The sequence below is a fragment of the Scophthalmus maximus genome, chromosome 15 (genome assembly GCF_022379125.1).
Source record: "Scophthalmus maximus strain ysfricsl-2021 chromosome 15, ASM2237912v1, whole genome shotgun sequence".
Classification (NCBI taxonomy): Eukaryota; Metazoa; Chordata; class Actinopteri; order Pleuronectiformes; family Scophthalmidae; genus Scophthalmus; species Scophthalmus maximus.
This window is the reverse complement of record NC_061529.1, coordinates 21,229,887-21,251,138: the sequence shown is the minus strand read 5'-3', so window position 1 is coordinate 21,251,138 and position 21,252 is coordinate 21,229,887. Positions and strand designations below refer to the sequence as shown.

The window sequence follows — 21,252 nt, the reverse complement described above, 5'->3', positions numbered from 1 at the left end:
ACGCCTAAAATAAATCTAGGCTATCAGACAGAGGGTGAAAAGAGGACCTGCAGGAATGGACAGTATGAGAACACTGATGCCTTTTCTGAACATTAGAGCATGTAAACCTTTTCAAGTGGTAACACAAATTAAAAGTATGAACCTGAATGTGAGCATATTATGTCACCTTCTCCGATTTCCTCTTTTAAATCACTGCAATTGTCCCTACTCTCCATATTGACCTTGAAGAGATCCAGTTTTCATCACTGGCTCCGAGGTTGCTATGCAAGGGATCTGTCTGTGGCCACGATGGAAAGAAGTGGACGAATACAGCAACTTATGCATATGAGGATCTATGGGTTTTGTTTTGAGACACACCTGAAGAGATCAGAACATCAAGTCATTTGAAGACAGCAGGACAGAGGAACTGAGCCACAAGCAGGAGAACAACACAAAACGCCCTGTTACCATTCAAATATATTTACTTTGTTCTTTACTTTGGTGATGAATCAATTGAGAACTTAATAGTGTAACAGTGGCACTAAGTCCTGCTTACATTCACTGGTCTAAGCCACCATAAGCTCCTGCTCAAACCAACGTCAGCTTAAGGAATGCAGATATTAGTATAAAGCACTGTTTAAAAAAAAAAAAAACTCATACAGAGTCATATTTCAGAAAGAGCAAGGATAAGACAAAAGAGATATGGCAGCAGACGGCGAGCTGGATTCACGAGGAGGCAGGTAAAAGGTGTGCAGCAGCTGGTTGCCGTGGTGACCTGACGTTACCGAGCGAAGGAGGACGAACTCGGCAAAGCAACTCATAGATCAGGACAGACGGAATGGACATGTGCGCTTATTGCAGCCATTCACACACACACGCACGCAGGCGCGCGCACACACACACACGCACATCAGATTTTAAACGTTAAGGGAGGAGACAGCTTGAACAAACATGCAAACGTACAGATATCATTTATACAGATATGAATCCCAAACAAAGAACTCTTCAGGTACATGCATATATATGAAGACAAGCCTGGCGTGCTTGGAAACAGGAGCCTACACACACACACGCACGCACGCACGCACACACGCACACACGCACACACACACACGCGCACGCACACACACAACTTACTAGAAATTCTGGCTGGCTCACAACGGCAACATGGCAACATGCCCCTCTTTGTGTTTTGTATGTTCATTTGTGCTGAGGAGTGTGAAATGTTTGCATATATTAGTGTTGATGAGGAGGATGCATGTGTGATGTGTGATACTGAAAGTCAAGAGGGTGGGTGCTGGGTGCAACAGTGACAATCATGATGATGGTGATGGTGATGATGATGATGTGTTGGTTAAAAAGGAAGATGAGGAGGAGGATATTAGAACACCCCGTTGGCTGAGATTGACTGGCTAGAGACGACGTCGGATGTGATGTCAGTGGAAGACCAAAATCGCAGACGCCTGTTAAGAGAGAAGGAGAGACGAGAGGAGGGGGATGACGAAGAGGAGGAGGAGGAAGAGGAGAAGGGGGGAGAGGGGAGCAGCTTCTCTTGACTTTTACTGCGGAGGAAAGTGAAGCGTTTGGGGGCAGGAGGAGCTGAGTTGGAGGGACAGTGGACAGAGATAACGGAGGAATGAGGAGAGAATGATGAAGTTAAATAGTTTTCCAAGAAGTTTTAAAGTGTCCTGACAGTCAGAATATACAACAACAGGTGACATGCAAGAGAACCCATTAGAACCACACAAGGACAAAAGGAATTCACGCGTTAACACTCAGGACTGAGCTCATGTTACACTGAATTTAAACAAGGCGACTGGTGGAGATTCAGTGAACAGGAAAAAAACTGATAAAACTGCAGTTTATAAGGGACACGACTAACACTAATGCAGCAGCCGTGTAATACATTGTAGTCTTGAGTTCAGGTTGTTGATTAAACTGTATGATCCTTGGAGGTATCACATCATATGGAGAGATGTTTCTGTCATATAACTTAACCTAACTGGTGCATATGGGGTGGACAAAATAATGGAAATGAAATCAGATTAGCGAAATATAATTCAGCAGCACATAAACTGCAGCCTCCACATTAGAGATGAAGTTGAATCAACAAATATTATAAAGATAGGATTTAGTGCATGGCTGTTGCATTAGTTACATTTAGGATTAGGAAGCCTGAGACTGCCAACAAACTGTATCTGTGTGTGCAACTGGATTGTTTTACTGATGAACTTGTTTCATTCGTCCACCTGCCAGTTGAAATCAAAACGAAGCCACGCGTTGAACTGAGAGTGTTTTTAGCTCTGCCGTGAGTAGAATTCCATGTGAGAGTAGAGAGATAAAAAAGGAAAACAGTTAGAACCATGCATTAGAACCCAGTTGTGTCGTTAGGATAGAATGATGAAAAGTATGCACTTGGAAGCTACAGTGTGAAGTGATTTCCCATCCTTTTGTTTTTGTATGTGACCCTTCAATACAAAGCGATTTCTCCACACAACTCAGATCAGAGGTACAACCGACAATTTCGACAGCTGCCCCTGCTCCGACTGCAGCTCTCACTGGAAGTCAAACATCACAGTGTGATGGTGAGATATAATGTAACCCACGTAAGAGATAGCGGACGCATTTAATCATTTCATCAAAATGCTATTATGATAAAGCATTACGAGGGGATACAGGCACATCTATAACTTAGGGGTTTGAAGAACGATGAGCGCTAATATGAATAGAGTCATACACTAACATAACATACAGCATAATATATACACAAAGGGACTCATCATGCAGACAATTCAGATGGCCAACAACATGGCGTCCTGCATCTGCAAACTGTTTGCCCCCCTCTCAGACTATAACCAGCACAAAACAAGAGATTTGGGGTTATCTGCTCATCTAAAGCAAATATTTTCATGTGCTCACTGGACTTTCAGTGTCCTGAACTGTCGTGTCGAGGCAATAATAAATGTCTATCACTGCGAAGCAACGATGGCAGTCAGGGAGGGATGCATGATGCATGATCCATATCAGATTGCTAAATTATACTTAAAGCTTGCCAGCATTCCTTCCTTCTCTGGCTGTTGTCAGTGACTGATCGTCTCAAACTCAAAAATGCGGCAGCTGGTGAAGTCCGTACGTTATGACAAGCCAAGAAAAGCCCAAACTGGATCGAGCTGAAAGTTTTCTATTTTCTGATCATTTTATATAGCTGTTACACTTACACTTATATTTTTATTCCCACTAAATCTAGAAAGCCATTTAAGGATTGAAGCTAACTCTGTTGTCAAGACCATTACTGTAAAAAAAAGCAAGGTTTTGTAGAAACAGATGTAGAAATAGATTGATTATTAATACGTATATAACTCTTTTGTTTTACTTGAGTGAAACTAATAAACTTATGATAACAATGATGATGAAAACATGTTAATTCAATTTGAAATAATGTTTTTGTATTGTTTGTATCTATCATCTCATGAAATGATAACTAGGGCTGCAACTAACGATTATTTTCATAGTCGATTAATCTGTTGATTATTTTCTCGATTAATCGATTAGTTGTTTGATCCATACAATGTCATAAAATGTTGGAAAATGTCGATCGTGTTTCCTAAAACCCCAAACTGATGTTTTGTTTTGTTCACACACCAAAGATATTCAGTTTACCGTCATAGTGGAGCAAAGAACCCAGAAGATATTAACATTTAAGAAGCTGAAATCAGAGAATGTTGACCTTTTTTCTCCCTAAAAACTACTTGAACCGATTAATCGATTATCAAAATAGTTGGCGATTAATTTAGTAAACAATTTCTAATCGATTAAACGATTAACCGTTGCAGCTCTAATGACAACTGTTATTTCTATCATTCTCTTTCTACGTACTGTTACACACCTTAACAATAAAAATAAGACGTAGTACTAATGGACAAAACAAACCGTCAGATAGACATTAGGCAAACTTAATAGAAAAACTTAGATAACGATAGAAGATGTGCAATATGGACATATCAGAAAAGTTCCTAATTTTAGGCCAGATCAGACCTGTTACATCCCAGTAAAGTAACAGGACAGACAGCAAAGAACAGATAGTGAGTCAGTGATATGATGGACAACAGCGCCCTATGGAGGTACACCACGGAGGTGCACCTTGCCAAAAGCCATATTTTCATCAGCTTTGGGGCAAAATATTAATCAAAATTGAATGCGTGCTATGTATGTATTTTTTAATAATACAATGTTTATGCAGTTTTCCTCTGCTACAGCCCATGAAGAGGAAAGCTAAGACAACAAACACTTATTCTAATTGTGAGAACGTGTCTTTGTTAAAACTGTCCTCAGATTAAAACAAACATCTGCTGGTAAACGCTCCAGGAGGCAGGTTTCATGTTTACCTCGGCCGATGGGTGTGAGTGGTGCCGGACTCTGGGGCCCCAGGCTGGGGCTTGTGGGGTGGTTGTTATGGTTACTGTGAGCATGGCCACCATCATGCGAGTCACTTCCCATCCGCTGGGGAAGAGGGGGCGGTGTCTCGGGGGGGAGGATTGGGGGCAGGGCGGGTAGAGGGATATCGGGGGCAACCTTCGCTCGCTCCTTCTCCTTCTCCTTGCCCCCGTCCTTGTCTCGGTCGCTCCCTCTCTCCCGGCTGCTCTCCTTTCGGGGTTTGATCAGTTTGACTAAAGCTTTGGCTCCAGACCACTGACTCCTCCTGCCAAAACACACAGCAACATTTGCATCTGTTGAACTGTATATTAAACTTCAATATTTGGTATGTAGTAATCATAAATAAGCATATTTGTGGTAATATTCTTAATTGGTGGTTCACAAATAAGTGCATACCAACTATACCACATTTTAAGCAAAGGCTGGGTCATAGAGATAAAATGTTAATTACAATCTTTTTCTTTCTTCATATCTGTTGATATTAACATAAAGTCAATATTTTTGATGAGCTTGAAGATTCCTCTAAACTTAAAATCCCATAGTGGAAGAAAGAATATGAACTGCAAATTTAAAAAAAATCTAATCGAAAATGTCTCATCTCATCTCATGTCTCATCTTCAACTGCTTATCCGTGGTCGGGTCCCGGGGGCAGCAGCTTCAGTAGGGGGCCCCAAACTTCCCTTTCCCGGGCCACATTAACCAGGTCTGACTGGGGGATCCCGAGGCGTTCCCAGGCCAGTGTGGAGATATAATCTCTCCACCTAGTCCTGGGTCTACCCCGAGGTCTCTTCCCAGCTGGACGTGCCTGGAACACCTCCCAGGGGAGGCGCCCAGGGGGCATCCTTACCAGATGCCCGAACCACCTTAACTGGCTCCTTTCTACGCAAAGGAGCAGCGGCTCTACTCCGAGCTCCTCATGGATGACTGAGCTTCTCACCCTATCTCTAAGGGAGACCCCAGCCACCTTTCTAAGGAAACCCATTTCGGCCGCTTGTACTCGCGATCTCGTTTTTTCGGTCACGACCCATCCTTCATGGCCATAGGTGAGGGTAGGACTAAAGATTGACCGGTAGATCGAGAGCTTTGCCTTCCGGCTCAGCTCCCTTTTTGTAACAACGGTGCGGCAAAGCGAGTGCAATACCGCCCCCGCTGCTCCAATTCTACGGCCAATCTCACGCTCCATTGTCCCCTCACTCGCAAACAAGACCCCGAGGTACTTAAACTCCTTTACTTGAGGTAAGGGCTCATTCCCTACCCAGAGTAGACAATCCACCGGTTTCCTGCTGAGAACCATGGCCTCAGATTTTGAGGTGCTGATTCTCATCTCAACCGCTCCACACTCGGCTGCGAACTGATCCAGTGAGTGCTGAAGATCACAGACCGATGGTGCCATCAGGACCACATCATCTGCAAAAAGCAGTGATGAGATCCCCAGGCCACCGAGCTGCAACCCCACCCCACCACGACTACGCCTCGATATCCTGTCCATGAATATCACAAACAGGATTGGTGACAAAGCGCACCCCTGGCGGAGACCAACCCCCACCGGGAACGAATCCGACTTACTGCCGAGAACCCGGACACAGCTATTGCTTTGAGTATACAGGGATTGGATGGCCCCAAGAAGTGACCGCCTCACCCCATACTCCCTCAGCACCTCCCACAGTATCTCCCGGGGGACCCGGTCATACGCCTTCTCCAAATCCACAAAGCACATGTAGACTGGATGGGCATACTCCCAGGCCCCCTCCAGGATCCTTGCAAGGGTAAAGAGCTGGTCCGTTGTTCCACGTCCAGGACGGAATCCACATTGTTCCTCTTCAATCTGAGGTTCGACTATTGGCCGAACCCTCCTTTCCAGCACTTTGGAGTAGACTTTACCCGGGAGGCTGAGAAGTGTGATACCCCTGTAATTGGCACACACTCTCTGGTCCCCCTTTTTGAACAGGGGAACCACCACCCCGGTCTGCCACTCGTTTGGCACTGTACCCGACCTCCACGCAATGTTGCAGAGACATTAGACATGGTGTGTACATGTACACTTGGTGTCTAATAACACTAATCGAAAATGAAAGTCTTTAATTCTGTCAGTATAAATGTCTTATAATCCTGCAGTGTGAAAGATTTGCTGCATGATCATGTAAATTAATCATCTTGATCAATACTCTATGATCAGTACGATGGCCACTTTGTACAATGTGCACTACATAAGTTGTGTCCAGCTCTAATTCTAGACATACGGTGCAGTCAAGGATCAAAGTATTACTTTTTCGGCGTCGGGTCGTAGAACTTGTACTGGTCCATGATCTTCTCCTCCAGTTTCTCCTTTTGTCGACGAAGAGAATTCAGCTTGTCGCTGATTAGAGATCGAGGGGCAGAACAAAGAGACAGAGAAAAGCTTTGTTCAAATTGACAGTATTGTTATACCCTAACTTTCCTTGCTGTAAAAGTTTCAACATATATATACAGGGTGCGATTTGCCGGGTGGGATGCGTGGGATTTAATTCTCGTATGTGTTGTTTTGTTGAGCATGTGTAACGGTGGTCAGTCGAGTGCTGTGCAGTCCACGCTCAGAGACGTGCTAGCCCTCAAGTGCTTCAGCTCCCTTGGTTGCGCCTCCGCCTCCCATGCCGATGGTCGGAAAGCGAATCCACCCCATGACAACTAATGGAGTCAACCCCCCCTCTGCTATCCTCACAAATCGCACCCTGCATGTACCTGAATGTCAACCTTTTGACATATTTTTCATATAATTGAGTGTTTGCCACTACAAGTGTAGTTTGTTTGTGTTTCATGGTGGACAGTTACATGTAGAGTTTCTGCTCCTGGTGATACAGCTCTTTGCTCTCCATGCTCCTCTCCAGCAGAGTGTGGTTCTGCTGACTCAGCAGGTTGATCTGACTCAGGAGGTGGTGGTTCTCCTCTTCCAGGTTCCCTTTTAGTCGACTCAGCAGCTACACACACACACACACACACACACACACACACACACACACACACACACACACACACACACACACACACACACACACACACACACACACACACACACACACACACACACACACACACACACACACACACACACACACACACACACACACACACACACACACACACACACACACACACACAGGAAAGTAACAAATGGATTGTGATTCAGAACCATTTGCGACAGGGAGATCTGAGGAAGTTGGACGCTGCTCTGCTGTGAGAAGTATAAAAGGATAGATTAAAGGCCCCCATTTACCTCACAGTGGTTGTCCAGTTTGGTCATGGTCAAATCCAGGCCCTGGTGCTGCTCCATCAGTGAATCGTGTCGTGCCATCCATCTACTCGCATCCAGCTGGGCGGAGCTCACTGTGCTCTTGAGCTCATTCAGACGCTGCTGAAGTCCTTCGCTCTTCTCCGAGTGCTGTGACTGGCTCTCTGTCAATCTGCAGGGGGAAAAGAAAACTGGGCTGAAAATAAATATAACGGCTAAGCTTCTCCGGAAATCTGACACTGAACTGATATTATTTCATCAGCCGTGATCAGATTACATGATGGGTTTGACAGTATGACCGTGGTGACCCACCTTCTCGTCACATCAGACTGCACATTGAACCTGGCCGATCACATTCAACCATAATTATCCACAACTCTACTATGTCAATCCCTGCCCTTCCATGTGCATACATGGCTACGGACTTGGTAAATGACCACTGGCTGCAGTGAAGTCATCATACTGTATATATTTCACGTTGTGTCTTTTCAACCTCATGGTAACATTGTTTGAAATTTGCAGCAGTGGTCATTCCGTTGCTGCTGGACACAGTACCTGTCCACTTCTGTTTTCAGCTGCAGATTCTCTTGCTGCAGTAGCCGAGTCTTCTGGATCTCCTGTTTCAGTTCCTCCTTCTCTTTCTGACCTCGCCCCTCCTGCTCCTCCCATTTCTCCTTGTGCTGCAGCAAAACACAATACCTGCAGGAAAACAGAGAGACAGAGAAGAGGGTCGGTTGATGAGGGTCGGTCAATGGCTTACACCATTGACATAAACCTTTGACACAAAGGGACGAGCCAAGACGTTCTGTCTCAATTCTCTCATTAAGAGAGTTTGTGTTTCAAACTCACTTGCTGTGCAGCGTCCTGTGTTCGCCCTCCAGCCCCCTCTGTTTGCATTTCAGCGCCGCATGCTGACTGATCAGCTGCTCGTACTCGTGCGCTTGCCTCTCATGAACACTCAGCAGCCGCTCGTGGTCGCTGAGCACACTCTCTCGACCGCGCCACGCTTCCTCGCGCTGCCGCTGCCACGACTCCACCTCTGTCTCCAAGGCGGTGACTTGGCCCTGCAGCACGGCATTCTGGGCCATGAGGGACGCACTCTGAGAGGAGAGCGTGGAGTTCTCCACCTAACAGGCCCATGACAAATCCCCAGTTCAAATCAACAAAGCCACATTGAGATGACAACTGAATTTTTCTCAAAAAAAATAATAGACTTCCTACCTGCAGCTTTGCCGTCTGTGTGTGTAAGGCTGAATTCTGTTCCTGCAGGGTGGTGGCGTGTCGCTGCAGTGCTGCCATCTGGTTGTTAAGAGAAGTGTTCTGGTTGTCCAGCTGTTTGAGCTGCTCCTTTAACAGACTGCTCTCTGTCTGCAGCGAGGCATTCTGGGGGAAATAATGACACAGCATTAATAACTCCACATACAGGAGGAGAACATCCAAGCAGCAGCTGAAAGCACATGAAGTGACTGTGGCACCGCAAACAGATATTATCTATAAGTAAGTGATCCGTGTAAGAACGTTTCTGTTGCAAATATCAGCAGACAGAAAAAAATATTTAAACGTAGAGGAACTGATATAAAGTATTCGCCATTAACACAAACATCAAATACATGCAGCGATTATTACTGTGTGCCTCACATTCTTTTCTACATCAATAAGATGATCTTTGATTCGGAGAAGCTCAGCAGTGGCCGACCCTTGACCCCGGTTGCAGCCTGAGCGCTGATGGTTTTCTTCCTCCCTCTGTTCCTGACTTCGGGCAGACACTGTCTTATGAGCCTGCAGACACACACACACACAGTATAATTAGTTATGCATAATACAGTACAACACTATACAGTTGTTTCTAATAGCAGATAAATATGAATGATTAATAACAATTACAATAAGACCTTTTACATTAGTCCATTACACTGTTGACTATTTAGTTATTTTGAGCTTTTAAATTTCTTCAGGAATTCAATGTTTCATTGAACAAATATAATTTTAGGTTGATACATACAGTCTCAGTGCTGCTGAGCTGCAGATGCACAACATCCACCAGCTCAGCTGTTTTGGTGGAACTCATTCATCAGTGGGAGTTAAACTTCTTAGTTTTTCTCATTAAATTGTTACTAAGTCACATTAAAGCTGGAGTGTGGGACTTTTACATATGAATGAACATCTGTTACACTCAAGTCTCTTTGCCAAACTGGGTTCACACAGAGCTGATTAAGCCGATCAGTGCCAGGTAATCTCTGTGTGTTTCACAGTATGCCAGAGTTTTAAATCTGTTGTCTGCGGCGATATTTCCATACTGACCCGCAGGTAGTGAAGACGTTCAGGTCAACAAGCGGCGATTGGTTTGTCAGAGCTTAAGAGTGGAGCCGCCGTACGTAAGCTATAGCTCAGACACACTTCACGAAACAAGTCGTAAGATCGCTGCACCTTTCATACCACGCAACGTTCTGTCTTGAAAACGCAAGGCTGTCTGTCACACTACACAATCCTTCACCAGGGGTATCCAAAGTATGCTTTGTCACGAAAACACACACCAGAAATCACACAATTTCCAAGAGGCGTTACCAACAGCCGCAGACCCAAGTGACTTAAGACGACTTTTAGTCAAATGCTCGTTCAGCGGTAGCCTTACAAAAGTCGCTTCTGTCCGCATCACGCTATAAACCCCGCCCATTGTCAGAGAATCGGTTGTGATTGGACTGGCAAGTTTTCTGCCGGAGGGAAATCACTTTCCAAAGGAGGGGGCCCAGACCGTAATCTGGCAGAGCAAATTATTTCAGCTCCCAGAATTTCTTCTGGGTCCCAGGCTAGTCGTCTTGCCCGATCATTGGCTGAAGAGTTCGGTGGAGCTTATGGTGGGAATAATCTTGGAAGCGTTCAGCGTTCATAGGAAAGACTACATTTAGAAAAGAAAGTGATTGACGATGAGGACAAGCACAGACTCCCAACTTGGAGAACGCGATTTGTATACTCTCACTGTCGATTTCCACTCTACAGGTTTAATTGAAACTACACTACATTCGCTCCCAGTTTGTTTATTTATGTCTGTATATTCTATATCTAGAGAGCCGAGTTGGGGAAGCCGGGGCAGGCGCAGTATGTGTGTCCTTACAGGAGAGAGCTCAGCGCGCAGCGTAGCGTTCAGTGTGTTGCTCTCCTGGAGCTTCTTTTCCAGATTAGAAATCTTCTCCTCCTTGATCTTCATCGTCTGTTGGACAGTTTCCTCAAGCCGAGACTCCAGCAGCCTGTACCTGCTGATACACACACACACACACACACCAGTGAGTCAATGAACTACGCGCCCAATCATAACTCCGATGCAGCAGGGTTCATCAGAGAGTCACCTGTCCTCCAGCGTGTGCTCCTGCTGCAGCAGTTTTTCTCTGTTCAGTCCAATCTTCTCCAGTTCCTCACTGAGTCTCTCCAACTCAACACTCTGCTGCTGAACACTCAGCTTCTCCGACACCAGCTCCTGCGCATAGAAACACACCAATATTACACTCCATTACAAATTTACATACATGCAAAAAAAACTACGGCTGTGGCTCAGGATGTAGAGTTGGTCGTTCGATCCTAGCTTCCACCAGTCCAATGTGTCCTTGGGCAAGACACATACCCTTAAATTGCCCCTGTGTATGAATGTGATATAAAAAAATCCCGGTGAATAGCAGCGCTCTATGATTGTTTGGTGCACTATACAGGGTTGTACATTCATTGCAGATGGTCAATGCTATGAGTTTCTTCTGGACCTTGTCAACAATCATTCTTAGTTGTTCTGGAGGTTTGGATCATATCACATGAGCCTCCTCGACGAACACAATTTCTTATATTGTCAAGGATATTTTGACTGTGACTGAAACGGACACAAAATGGACTGTGTGATGAGGTTGTTTTGTCAAATGCTGTTTCCAAGGAACTTGTAAGCAAACACGGTAGTTTTTAAAATTATTAATAAATAAAAAAATGTGAAGATCTACAAAGAAAGATGGACTGAGGGAGATTCACAGTAGCCATTTTGGCACATATTATTCCCGTGGGAACCTACATTAATATGGTGTCAGCTCTCCCACACTGACATGTTCCCTGACTAAAGAAGAGTAAAGAATCATTTTGTAAAGCGTTCTTCTCTCACCTCTCTCAGGGTAGCCAGAGTTCTCTTGTCAATAGTCGCCTGTTTCTGCAGCTCCTTATTCTCCCGCTCGAGCTCTTTGGCCTTCACCGCCACCTCCTTCAACCTGTCCACCTCCTTACTCAGAGCCCCGCCTTCCTTCTGCACGTTACCCAGTCGCCTGGTCCTCTCCTCCAGTTCTGTCTCCTTCGCCTCCAGCAGCGTTCGAATCTTCAAGCTCTCCTTTTCCAGGTGCTTTCTGCCCTTCTCCGACTGCTCCAGGTCCAGTTGGAGCTTCCTCTTCTCCTTGTCTCCTTCCTCCCTCCTTTTCCGCTCCTCCTTCAGGTCTTCCACCTCCCTCCTCCATTCCTCCTCTCTGTTGTGCGTCTCCCGCGTCTCTCTCTCTACCTCTTCCCTCTCCTCTTTACTCCTCTCTATTTCCTCTGCTAAGCGATGCTTCTCCTGATTCAGAGTTGCAATGTTCAACTCCAGCCTTTCTGCCCTCTTCCTTTCTGCCTGTGCCTCCTCTCTGACCTCTTCCACTCTCCTCTTCAGCTCCTGTTTCTCTTTCTGCGCCTCCTTATGCTCCTCCTGTAGGGTGGCTAGGCGAGCGGACGAGGAGCGCAGGTTTTCCACTGAGCAGCGGAGGTCCAGGTTCTCCTTTGACAGCAGGCCGTTCTCCGCCTCTTGCCTCCCCAGTTGCTGCAGCTGTTGCTGAGCCTCCTCTGCCTCCCGCTTCAGCCGGTGCACCTCCTGCTCCAGGGTGGACACCTGCTTCTCCAGAGCCTCTGACCGCTCGCTGCATGTACGCAGAGACACCACCTGCAAGCAAAACAAGGACAACTACATTTTACAGACTATTTTTAAGCAATCAGATGCGATTAAAAACACGTATACACAAATGATTTAGGATAAGTTCAAACCTCATTACCTCTCTGTTCAGTGTGTCCCGGCTCCGTTCCAGCCTCGCCGCCTCTCTCTCCACCTCCTCGCACCGCCCTGCCCTCTCCCTCAGCCTGTCTGCCTCCTCACTGGATACTTTGAGTTGACTTTCCAAGCTGGCCAATCGGGAGCTGGTGTCGGTGATGTTCTGGTGCAGTAAACGGTTCTCTGTTTCCACCTCTCGGACCCTCGCCTTGCTGTTAGACTGGGCGCGCTCCTGGAGGGACACCACCACATCAGACAGGTGCTGCTTCTCACTCTCCAACTCTGAGATCTGATTGGAAAAGTAGAACAAAGGGACAGGGGTGTTAGCAAAGAGTCCAGTACTACGTTAGGCCGGGCATACACTGCAATTTAAGTCAGTTTTTGCCCCGATTTCTCAGTCGTACATTTGCCTTGCAGTGTACAGGGGGGAGCTCGCAGCCTGCCGTCGGACAATCCGATAAATTTCGGACATGTAAGAAATTTTGGTCGGCCGACCGGGTCGATTCCTCAAACTCTGTGCCTCTTTTTCTCACAGCGCCTGGGCGAAGAGGCAAACCACAAATTTGTCTTTGGGTATGACAATTAAACACTATATTAAAGGGGCAGTAATAGATTTTGGAGAAAACTTGTTACTCTCTTTGTTGTTGTAGTGATTTTTACTGCCCTGGCCAGGAAGCAACGTCCGCTATGGGACACTGACGCCCTCACTGACGCCCTTACCACTAAGCCTTTTTTTTTTTTTTGCGCACAGACAGAAGTGACAGCTGATGGGCCGTGAGGAAATATTCCCAGATTTTTACAAAACGTGTATTGCTTTTCGAATCACTAACTGCCCCTTTAAATATAGTAAACAGTCAGTGCCTTGGAGCTTATCCCTATGGGCAGAGGGTTGCTGTTGGTAATATCATAAATTATAATGTTTATTGGACATAAAGTGCGTGCTAGAGTCCTTATACACCAGCGCTTTAATAGGTTTCGGCACACAGATTACGCACGTTTCTGTCTTGTCAGCGTTCTTCTTCTATGGTAAACACAAACTTCTCTGCATCAGAGGACCTTTCCGCGGGAGCCGACGGGCCGTACAGTGCGAGCACATAAATCCTGAGATTTGGCTTCACATCGCAGACGATTTACTCGGACGGTGTGAGTTGGAGTTTAAAAACAGCATTTCTAAAAGCGCACAGTGTATGACCAGCATTCAGTTTACCTGACTGTGTTTGTGTGTTAACTACCTGTCGATCCTTCTCTGCCCTCAGACCATGCATTTCTCTCTCCAGACTCTGCTTTTCCTTCAAGATTTCCTCTCCCAGAGATTCCATGTCCTGATTGGTCAGTCTCTCCTGGTCCAACAGGCCCTGGAGACGCTCCAACTAACAAACAAACAAAAAGACAGAGATACCACAGTTATTATTAAACTTCTTCTTTGTAACAGTTGAAATATATTTTAAGAGCCATTCAGTTTGTTTGCATGGACTATCTGTGCGTATGTTCTCCCTATACCACATATAGGCCTCCCACCTTCTTGCTGAGACTCTGGTTCTCCCTGTCCAGCTCCTGGGTGTGGAGCTGCTGCTCCTGCATGACGTGGTTCTCTTCTTTCAGTCTCTCTATAGAAGCCTGGAGCTCCCGGTTTTCCTTCTCCAGCTTAAGCGCTCGACTGGAAACGCACTCATTCAGCTCGTGGACCAATGACTTACGAGCTGCAGCAGAGACAATTACTTTGGTGAGGACAGAATATAAAAAATATTTCTGGACACACAAACTTAATGCATACAACAGTAAAAAAAAAAAAAAAAAGGCGCCCGTCTCACTCTCTGTGTTAGTGTTGTCATGGTTCTTGGCCAGCTGCTCCAGCTCCCAGCCGAGATGAGCTGATTCGTTCATACTCTGTTTCTGTCCAATCTCCAGCAGCATGTTCTCCTCCACCAGCTCCTCCAGCCTCTGACGCTCATTGTCCCTCTCCTGCACAACACACACACAAAACATTGGTACTTGGTGTCAACGTATTCTCAAAACCTTCAAAACACACAGGGAAAGAGATGGTTAAAAACACGTCTAGACAGATAGTATGCTATATAAATATTATTTAACTTATATCTGACCTACTGACATGAAAGGACTAAAAACAAACAAGGCTAAAAAAAACTGCAACTACATTCGCTATATTCCAGAGTGTCTTTTGTTTGTTCTTTTTTAAATGGAGACAGCTTCAAGATGACTTCAGGTTTAGAATAACTGTTAATATTGCAGAATAAATGTATTTGTGTGTGGCTTTAACGAGCGGGTGATGTATAATACCATTTCCAGGTCGTGTATCTTAGCTCGTAGTAACAGGTTGTCTTTCTCCAATGTGTGGAGTTTTTCAAAGCGCCCCCTAGTGGCTGACAGCTGCTCTTCCAGCAACATCTTTGTCTCCATCAGAGTCATGTTGTCCCCACGAAGCTCCTGAATGACCAGACACATGCACACACATATTGTTGACATCTTAATTCAGTGTAAAATCAAACCAAACAACTATGAAAAGCTATATATCATCAAACAAACTGTGTCTAATAATTGGATATATGATAGTCTCTCATGCTAGTTGTAATGTGATGGTTAAGTGTCGACTAGTGTGTGAAGCTGAGACTGTACCTCCACTCTGGTCTTGTAGAAGTGAACATCGTTGAGTTTTTCTTTACACCGGGTCAGTTCGGTCTCCAGTCGGTCCACCCTGGAAGCTCGGTCCCTCAGCGAGTCCACCTCGTCCCGGTACACCCGGGCCGAACGGGCCTCACAAGACAGCGACTGGTTCTGAACCACAGAGGCAGACTTATGCATTATCACTTCTCGTGAACTTCCAACTATATGATTAATAGTATAACTAGCAAAATAAATCTTTTCGTTATACACTGCTCCAAAAAATTTAAGGGAACACTTATGCTTCCCGGAATCTAGACTTCGACAAGACACTGAAAAGACTTTTAAAAGACTTAAGTCTGACACCCTCTCACATCTAAAAACAATTTGTCATTCGTCACAGAGCCAGTCTAGGATTTTGTAAAGACTGGGGATCCTGCAGGGTCACTATTTACAAGACTGCAACTAGATTCCTTTAGATTATTTCCCATCATGCTCCTGGTGGAAGAGAAATTGTTTGGTAGTTTCTAAACCACGGCTTTCGAGGATTCACCGGAGTCTCCATGCGATGTTGCAGCATGTATTCACCTACACGCTTTTCTGCTTCCTGTTTGGTTGTGGAAAGAGCTCACACATTTGTTGTAGACAATGTTCACATCACTATCTGCGTGAGCCAAGACTACCAGCAGCAGGACCGGTACCTGCTCCTTTGTGCGAGGAGGAACAGGAGGAGCACTGCCAGAGCCCGACAACATGACCTCCAACAGGCCACTGGTGCGTACGTTTCTGACCAAACCATCAAACACACTACTGAGTCACATTATGAGTTGCCGGGATAAGATTCACACAAGTTGGATCAGCATGCGATTTAAATGTTATACTTTGATTTTCCTTGTGATTTTGAATCCAGCTCTCGATGGGTAAATGATTTTGGTTTCCATCAACGGTTTTTGTGTTTTGACAAATTATACAATGTTCATCAGCAAAGACTTTCAACTTGAATAATTTGTTTGAGCAGTGTATATATATACACATACATACACACACACACAAGCGCACACGGACAAAGTGTGAATATCGATTTGATTCGCATTAATTGAGCGGTATTTGTACGTAACCTTGAAGGACGTGTAAAGGAAGTTGTGGAACCAAAGTGAAAACAATCGACTCATTATATTTGATCTGGATTTTTGGGTGATTTTCAAAAGAAAAAAAATGTTTGGAACAGAACTCACATGTTAACACCACAAAAAAGTCGAATTGAAGACTACTACAAAATTAATCAATATGATTTTTAGTTTGGATCACAAATCATTGTTAAAACGTGTGGCATGATCTTTATTTTGTTATTCTACTAACTATTATACCAATCATGTCTACATGTTCTTTAGTAGTAATAGGTAAACAAGCCACTATAAACTTATAATGTGTCAGGCCAGGGTCTGTACCACAAAGTGATTCCACATGGTTCTGCTCTCTTGGTTTACCTGGCTACCTTCATTGAGCTTGTGTCATGACGCTCACTTCACTCTGGCTCTTCCTATCCAGCTTCAAACGTGTTCATGTGAAAGGCCGCAGACTAATTAAACTAGGGATTTGCATGAAGCTACTTTGGGTCAGAAGAAAATGACAAAAGTGCAGATGTCAGATGATTAAACTACATTTAGGTTCAGTGTTTTGTTCATGCCGGGGTGAGGGAAGTCTATGTTTCTGTCAAACCTTCAGAGATAATGGATCTGAAGTTATTGGAACAAAAACATGCCACATGTCATGCGTGTCAGTGAAGCCTGAAAATCAATTAGGCTAAGGTTTATCGTCACAGTGGTCGTCACTCCCGGCCGCCCGAGCCAGAGAAGAGCTATCGCAGCATCTGACTCACAAAGCTGCAGCCGCCTCCCTCCCATGAGGTTTCAATGTCATGTGATACCGCGACAAAATTTCTAACCAGCATGCATCTGGTTAAGTCAGAGCTACGCGACAACATGTTAAGTCAAGTGAGCCGAATTCCTGTGGCTAAACTGTGGCTGTGACATAGTACATTCATGGTGTTGTAAGAAGTAGATATCCCTCGTGCGTGTGTTTCCCTCTAGACAGATGGTTGTAACATACAGATCTGACACTTCTGCTCATTACTGGTCCTGACCTCTTGTTTCAGTCGCTGTAACTCCTGATCCAGACGCTCCACTTCATGTTTTGAATCCATCAGTTGCTCTGTTTTCTCCTCCCTGCACACATACACACACACATGCACAAAATTAAAAGCTTTAAATAAAAGTTTTATAACCATAATTCTGTATAATCAGCCAGATAGGTTGAAAGTAAATTGTACGAGATTAAAAACTCACAGTTAAGAGATCAATGAATCATGTACTAAACTGGTTATATTGTAAGTCTGTTTTATTTGGTAAAATAATCTGTTGTGCAGAATGACTAGCAGTTGCTGTGTAGAGTGTGGGAGTATATGATTAGACTGTGGACATGCTGAGAGCATAATGACTTCCAGCCGCTGCTCGTGTCGCCACAGTTCAGCCTTAAACCAGTGACTCTGATGGGTCACAATGTGCGATGAGCTGCTGCCTCACTCAAACTGGATCATTTGTTTACCATGAAACACCTTTCTTTGGACTGATTAGTATTAAATCGACATCAGATTGATCACTTTTTTTTTTAATTTCCTTTTACGGTGAATAGCTTCAGTTATTAGGCCAACGTCCAGGTTTTGACTACTACGACTTACAGTTCTTGTCTGTACTTGCGCAGCTTGGCCTTGGTATCAGCGAGCTCCACAGACAGATGCTGTTTCTCTTCTTTGGTCAGCCCAGACACCCCCACACCTCCGGAGCACTGCCCTCGCTGCGGGCTGCCCATGCCCAGGTTCCTGCAGCCGTCCTGGGGCTGCTGACTGAACAGGTAATCCCTCTCCTGGGTCAGATCCAAAATCACCTGGGACGCAGACATTTTATTTCCCCGTTGAAAAATAATGCTACAGGAAGACTAACACAAACCTGCACTGTCCTCAATAAATATCTGCATTATATCCATCATATAAGAATATAAACAATAATGAGTGTATGATGCTGTACTGTATGTATTTCATTCATAAATAACAACGTTTTTTTTCCTTATTAATAAAATAACATTATCAGCCAGGCAGTTGTTCTTGTACCTCACAGGCTTTATCTCTTTGGTCGATCAGTTGCCGTAGAGATGAAGCCATGTTACGTGACAGAGGCTCCAGCTCTTCATGCACCAGCTCTGCTCCGTCTTCCAGCCAGGAGAGGTCTAGGACGTTCAGCTGGTTATGGGTGACCTGCAAAACAGAGACACACACACACATACACGACAATCAGTTTTATGGCACTTCACTATAGCCATTCATTTACCTCTATATATCTTTATTAAAATCCAAAATATCACTTTTTAAAGTGGCACAGAAATATATACTCGTCTTGACTTGTTTGACATGCTGTATTTGGAGACTTGAGGATTTCGAACTTAAAAAGATGAAGTTCAGTGAAGTCTTACTCAGTTTTACTGATTGCTGACTGAGCGGTTGCATTTGGACATGGGGACATTATTATTACACAGGTTATTTTGTTGCCATTTTTAAAAGCAAGCTCAAGACCTAGCTTTTTAATTTAGCTTTTAATTGAATCTTAATTTATTTTTTAAATTGTCATTTATTTATATTTCATCCTTTTAACTGTTTTTGATTTTATTTAGATATTTATATAGGCTTAATTTTATTTAATCTTATTCATTTATTTATTTTATTATTACTTTATTTGTTTTTTATTAACTCTCCTTTTAATAATATTTTTTATTAACCCTAATACAACTTTTCTCTGATAATTTTATTATTTTATCCTCTTATATGTATATATGTGTGCATATATATATTCTACTCACTTTTCTTTTTACTGAGTTTGAGTCTTTCTTTTGACTCTTCATCTCGTGTTTTCCTCATTGCAAGTAGGCGAGAGAGCTTTACCTGGGCTTCTTCCTTCATGTTTTTACTAAATGTTGTATTTCATTTTTGCTCTTTTAAGCCTTGCATCGTATGTTTGATTGTGAGTAAATGTCTGTCTGCATGCGTGTGTGTGTGTGTGTGTGTGTGTGTGTCTGTGTCTATCGGAGGGAGGGGGGTTATCTATTTTTTTTGTTGCATTTCATTGTATGTGAAGCACTTTGTGTTGCATTTTTTTTGTATAAAAAGTGCTATATAAATAAAGTCTGATTGATTGATATTGAAAAGACATAAGGGAACAATTAGCTACCACCCCACCCCAAGTATGTGGATGACACTTTTACCAAACTGCACTGCCACAACAACAACATCAACCAACACATTGAGATAGCGGGTGAACCGGAAGAGGACGAAGAGCAGCTGGAACGTAAACAAAGCTGCTCACATGGACCAATATAGGTCTGCACACCTCAGCTAACATAACGTGTCAATGTTGAGGTACCTCCTGTGCAGAGTAGAACAACTTTAGTCCATCAAATGTAACAAAAAGGAAAGGATTTAAAACCTAAGTTGACATACAATTTGCTTGTATTGTTCAATCGGCAGTTCAAAACTTTTGTCATTTTGCTCAAACGTATATATCTATTTTTTAATAAGTACACTTTGATTGCAAAATTAACAACAATCATGATAATGATGACTGATTCATCATTTAATAAGGCTTAACTTAATAAGAAGAAAGATCTGAGCAACTATATGACTTTTTCATGACCAGACATGTAACAAGAACACGACATCAGAGACACAGTAAGGGGCAGGAGCTGTTGGAGACCAAGGGGTGTGTTTGACAGCCTTGGAAAGCTGGTCAGCGTACCTTGGGTTAAGATTATTCTTGAATTATAAGGTATTTGATCTACACCGATCGTGGATTAGTCAGTCACTAACGACAGGAGCATCGCGCTCATACTTACCTCCTGGATGTGAGAGACAATGGCAGCCTGGGTCTCAATGTCCAGCAGCTTGATCTTCTCTATCATCTCCTCTTTACGCTCACACTGACAATGTGCGCACACACACACACACACACACACACACACACACACACACACACACACACACACACACACACACACACACACACACACACACACACACACACACACACACACACACACACACACACACACACACACACACACACACACACACACACACACACACACACACACACACACACAGAAAGAGAGTTTTGAATTACATTTTTTAATTTCACATCAACAAAAACTTTACAATGTTTGTGTATGTTGCCATAACACTTTTTTTTGCTAATGTTTCCTGGCCTGGAAAAAGTGTTATTTTGAAAACCAACAACATTTTTACGTGACTTTATCAGTCCTTCCCTCCCTCCCTCCCTCTGTTGTTCCATTGATCCTTCCCTCGTGGCCTTCCTCTTTCATGGAACCAGTAAGACCAGAACATGGAGGGAGGGAGACAAAAGCAGGGAAGACAGAAAGAGAGGGAGGCAGACTAAGAAGTAAGGAGTGAGGAGGGGAGAAACTGTGTTGCCCTGGGCAAAGGAAAACAAGGGAGAGGTGGGATGAAAAAAAAAACGTTTGGTGCGTTCCGAGCCATGGGAGAGGTGGAAACGAGAGACAACAAAGAGCTGAATGAGCACACACACACACACACACACACACACACACACACACACACACACACACACACACACACACACACACACACACACCCTCTGCCAGTGTGACCTCCCACACGACTGGCCACTCCTCTTTACTTCCAGGTTACCCAGTTAACTCTTAACTCACCTTTCTGGAAACATTATTACATTATATTCAGAATTATTTAGAATGGATTTCAAAAGTTGCTGAGTTTACACTCCCAGACTTGTTGCCTTAATGAACTCAAATACAAATATCATTTTAAATACTTAACTTC

General features: G+C 44.1%; 1 protein-coding gene across 3 annotated transcripts in view; it reads right to left on the bottom strand.

Moving 5' to 3' along the window:
• The window catches only part of ccdc88c (coiled-coil domain containing 88C), a 48,621-nt gene that overhangs the window by 8,727 nt on the left and 18,642 nt on the right, over nt 1-21,252 (bottom strand). The window contains exons 6-27 of one of the 3 annotated variants that reach the window (XR_004785286.2): nt 20,271-20,354; nt 18,499-18,642; nt 18,070-18,275; nt 17,476-17,557; nt 15,348-15,506; nt 15,012-15,158; nt 14,525-14,675; nt 14,232-14,413; nt 13,946-14,083; nt 12,718-13,002; nt 11,811-12,608; nt 11,023-11,150; nt 10,791-10,932; nt 9,317-9,457; nt 8,900-9,061; nt 8,528-8,805; nt 8,234-8,377; nt 7,664-7,850; nt 7,222-7,367; nt 6,680-6,769; nt 4,365-4,678; nt 1,117-1,578 (exon numbers count right to left, since the gene is read on the bottom strand). Coding sequence is in view for 2 of the 3 variants with exons in the window: in XM_035609899.2 (XP_035465792.2) it covers nt 4,365-4,678; nt 6,680-6,769; nt 7,222-7,367; nt 7,664-7,850; nt 8,234-8,377; nt 8,528-8,805; nt 8,900-9,061; nt 9,317-9,457; nt 10,791-10,932; nt 11,023-11,150; nt 11,811-12,608; nt 12,718-13,002; nt 13,946-14,083; nt 14,232-14,413; nt 14,525-14,675; nt 15,012-15,158; nt 15,348-15,506; nt 17,476-17,557; nt 18,070-18,275; nt 18,499-18,642; nt 20,271-20,354 (4,108 nt within the window). In the remaining variant the exon portion in view is untranslated. The remainder of the gene's footprint in view (nt 1-1,116; nt 1,579-4,364; nt 4,679-6,679; nt 6,770-7,221; nt 7,368-7,663; nt 7,851-8,233; nt 8,378-8,527; nt 8,806-8,899; nt 9,062-9,316; nt 9,458-10,790; nt 10,933-11,022; nt 11,151-11,810; nt 12,609-12,717; nt 13,003-13,945; nt 14,084-14,231; nt 14,414-14,524; nt 14,676-15,011; nt 15,159-15,347; nt 15,507-17,475; nt 17,558-18,069; nt 18,276-18,498; nt 18,643-20,270; nt 20,355-21,252) is intronic. The other 2 variants (XM_035609899.2, XM_035609901.2) reach the window with 2 other exon arrangements.